The sequence below is a fragment of the Sinocyclocheilus anshuiensis genome, unplaced genomic scaffold, assembly GCF_001515605.1.
Source record: "Sinocyclocheilus anshuiensis isolate Anshui unplaced genomic scaffold, SAMN03320099.WGS_v1.1 scaffold2168, whole genome shotgun sequence".
NCBI lineage: Eukaryota > Metazoa > Chordata > Actinopteri > Cypriniformes > Cyprinidae > Sinocyclocheilus > Sinocyclocheilus anshuiensis.
In genome coordinates, this window is record NW_015546037.1 from 1109771 (window position 1) to 1113187 (window position 3417).

At 34.9% G+C, this 3417-nt stretch overlaps 1 protein-coding gene across 1 annotated transcript in view; it reads right to left on the reverse strand.

Annotated features, from left to right (window-relative positions):
- The window catches only part of LOC107698855 (coiled-coil domain-containing protein 150-like), a 14218-nt gene that overhangs the window by 7590 nt on the left and 3211 nt on the right, over nucleotides 1–3417 (reverse strand). The window contains exons 7-10 of the mRNA XM_016499984.1: nucleotides 2565–2657; nucleotides 1007–1114; nucleotides 617–741; nucleotides 131–284 (exon numbers count right to left, since the gene is read on the reverse strand). Of these exons, the coding sequence (XP_016355470.1) occupies nucleotides 131–284; nucleotides 617–741; nucleotides 1007–1114; nucleotides 2565–2657 (480 nt within the window). The remainder of the gene's footprint in view (nucleotides 1–130; nucleotides 285–616; nucleotides 742–1006; nucleotides 1115–2564; nucleotides 2658–3417) is intronic.

Here is a 3417-nt window from a genome sequence, read left to right on the forward strand (position 1 = left end):
TTTTAGCAAATGGCTGCAATATAACAAAGAGTGAAAAATTTAAGGGGGTCTGAATACTTTCCGTACCCACTGTACATTTAAACAACATCGCGTCCTTTTCTTTGAACTTATAAAAGAACTTTCAGCTGACCTCACTCTTTATCTGATCATCTTTCACGGCACAGCTGAGCTCCCCCTGAAGCCTCTGGATGGTGCGTTCCAGCATCTGCTGATGATTGACAGCTGTCTCCTGGGCAACGGTGGAACTCTGCTGCAGCTTGCCATGATCTGCTTTCAGTGCCTCCCTTTGAGAGAAATTAAAAGAGCTGATGATTACAACCATTAAAATACTGATCTCATTTACAGTACATTATGTCAGAACTGTGATTTACAGTCATATTTTCTATTTTGTTGTTTACTTTTAGTTTTCAAGGATCACGCAACACGTTGCCATCAGCCTAAATCTAACAATCTACAAGTGAGATGAATTTAAGTCAAAATATGTTAGCGTTTGCTTGGATACAGCGTTTGGCGTCAGCAAAAAAAGACATAGGAAGCGTTTGTCTTTTTCCTGCTGTGGGTCGCGATCCACCCGCTGTGAATGATTTCTAGTAGTGAATTTGTGTGTGTATCTCACAGCTCTTTCTGCAGGGTGAGTTTCTCTGATATGGTGCCCTGTAGTTCAGCCTGGATGTTCCTTCTGGCTGTGTCTAAAAGCAGATCCTGCTCCTGAAGGTGTTTAAACACACGATCTCGCTCCGCCTGAACAAACAACACATTCCCAGCAGTGTGTGAGAGAAATACTGTCTCTATCAGCAGAACTTCTGTTCAGTTTTGCTATTACTGGCATATGTAGTATTATTTTCCATCATTATCCTTCTGAATCACTTGTTTAATTAGTGCTAATTTGCTAAATACTGTTTAACTTTTACTATTATTCTTATTTTGTTTCTTATGACACCTTGCCAATTCCAATGTACAATTGTTTTTCATGCCATCAAATGATGAAGTTGCTTAATTGAAATACCTTAATTTTACAGTGATGTTCTGTCTGTAGTCGAGTGTTTTCCAGCGTTAATGAATGAAGTGCGGTGCTCAGCTCTGAACACTGAACCTCTAACTCTTCATTCAACACCTGAGAGAAAGAAAGAGGTTAACTTCTTACAATAACCTTCATTCATAACAAGCGCACACATTTTTACATCAGAAGAGCAAAGTTTATCATGTTATTTGGCTTAACAAAGCTGAATGGATGGACAGATACATATGAGCCAGATGAATAACGGCCCGACTGTTTTTCACAGATATTATTTGAATGACTTCAGAAGGTTATAGAACATATGAATGATATACATTACTATACAGTACTTTTATATGCTTTTGGAGCTTGACAGTTACAATTACCATCCTTTCATCCCTCCTTGAGTTTCACAGATGATAAAGTCATATGGGTTTGCATATGAAAGGATTTTTTTATTTTGGGTGAGTTATTCTTTTAATATTGCAGTATCAGTTTTTATTTATTAATTTATTTGGGAATATTGTAAAAGCCCATTTTTTAATAATTAAAAAGCTTTATGTAAATATTTGCAACACAGAAAATAAACAAAAAATAAACAGAACAATGCAAGCCTTTTGATTCAGTTTTATTTTCCAATGAAACATGTAACTTCATTATTCAAACAAAAGAACGTGTGCAGTTTTCACTGTCAACAGAATTGTGCTGTTTTTTGTCAGAAACACAGAAAAGCTCAGAGAAACTGGCAGAAAATTAATTATTTTTCATAGAATATTTAAACATAACTGCTAAAATTTTAGAAAAAATTGTTTTCTTTTTTTATTATGATATGCAATAAATAATTAAAATATTTTATGTACAGTTTGGCAACACAGAAAACAAAAACTAAAAACAATGCTGAAAAGTTGATCTTCCAGTGAAGTATCTTCCTTGTTTTATCATTCAAAACAGTACAAACAGAAAGAACATATGACGTTTTAATTGTTTTCTTTTGTATTTGTCAAAAAAAAAAAATCATAATTTGTCAGAAAAAAAAAATCTCAAGAGAAATTGCAGGAAATTAATGTTTTTTTTTTCCTTTCACATAAATTCTTCAATAGGTACAATTTAATTCCTTATATTGCAGCTCACTCTTTTCCCCTTGTCCCCTTTAGTATTATAATATATAATATAATATTTGATATATTATATATAATATTAAGACAATTAGATTATAGGGGGGTAAGCACTACTTTCAAACAGAGATGTGACCAAACAAAATTGGGAACCATTGCTCTAATCCAAATTTGTACAATGGCAGTATATTGGGTTTGTTGAGCTAACATAATTATATAATGCTAAATTGATCATGAGGGAGTGTGTGTGTGTGTTTGGTCCTGGTAAACCCTACGATATGGGGACAAAATGTCCCCACAAAGATGGCAATATCTGAAATCCTTGTCCTTCTGTAAGGGGTAGGTTTAGGTGTAGGGTTGGTGTATAGTGATAGAAAAATGCAGTTTGGACAGTATAAAAACCATTACGCCTATGGAATGTCCCCAGAAAACATGAGTGTGTGTTTGTGTACCTGGACTTGATCTGCAGCTGCTCTGAGGTCTCGTCCATCTCTGATGAGTCTGCTGTTCTCCTGCTGCTGTTTCTGCAGAGCCGTCTTCACACTCTAAACACACACAAACATCATGAGACGTGTCATTCCCGCCGTCAGTGTCCCTCTCACATGTTCTCATACCTTGATCTCTTTGGTCAGCTGTGATATCAGAGTCTCCTTCACTCCTGAGAGGAAACAAAACACTTTAGTTTCACAACCAACAGACATACTGTAGTATAGACATAGTTTAAAATGTCCCATAATTCAGTGTTTCTGACCGGATTGGTCTCGAAGCTCCCGACACTCTCTTTCCAGGCCCAGAATTAGCTCCTCCGATGCACTACACAGAGGGAAATTACAAACACTGGAAACTGCTCCCACAGAGGCACGCTGACAAAATTAGTGTAAAACTCTCTAACACACACGCGTTTGCTTAGTTATCTTAATGGGGACATTGCATAGACTTTTCATTGTTTTTATATACAGCTAGTTATAAACTATACTATAACTATACTAAACAAAACAAAAAATACTATACTAAAAAAAATGACTTTATTCAGTTTATGTTATACTGTTTTTACACTATAAAAGTAGATTTTGGAAGATTTTTTTAGGTTTTGCTTACATCTTGGTGCATTTGTCACTACAGGTATTTATTGTGATATAAAATAAAATATACATTTCTGAAATGTTTAATAACCCTTTAACCTTCAAAACTAAATAAGTAACAGTAAAAAGTTTTGAAAAGATTAAAAAAACGGATGTTATATCGGTACCACAGTGGTTATCAGTCTCTCTCTCTCTCTCTCTCTATATATATATATATATATAT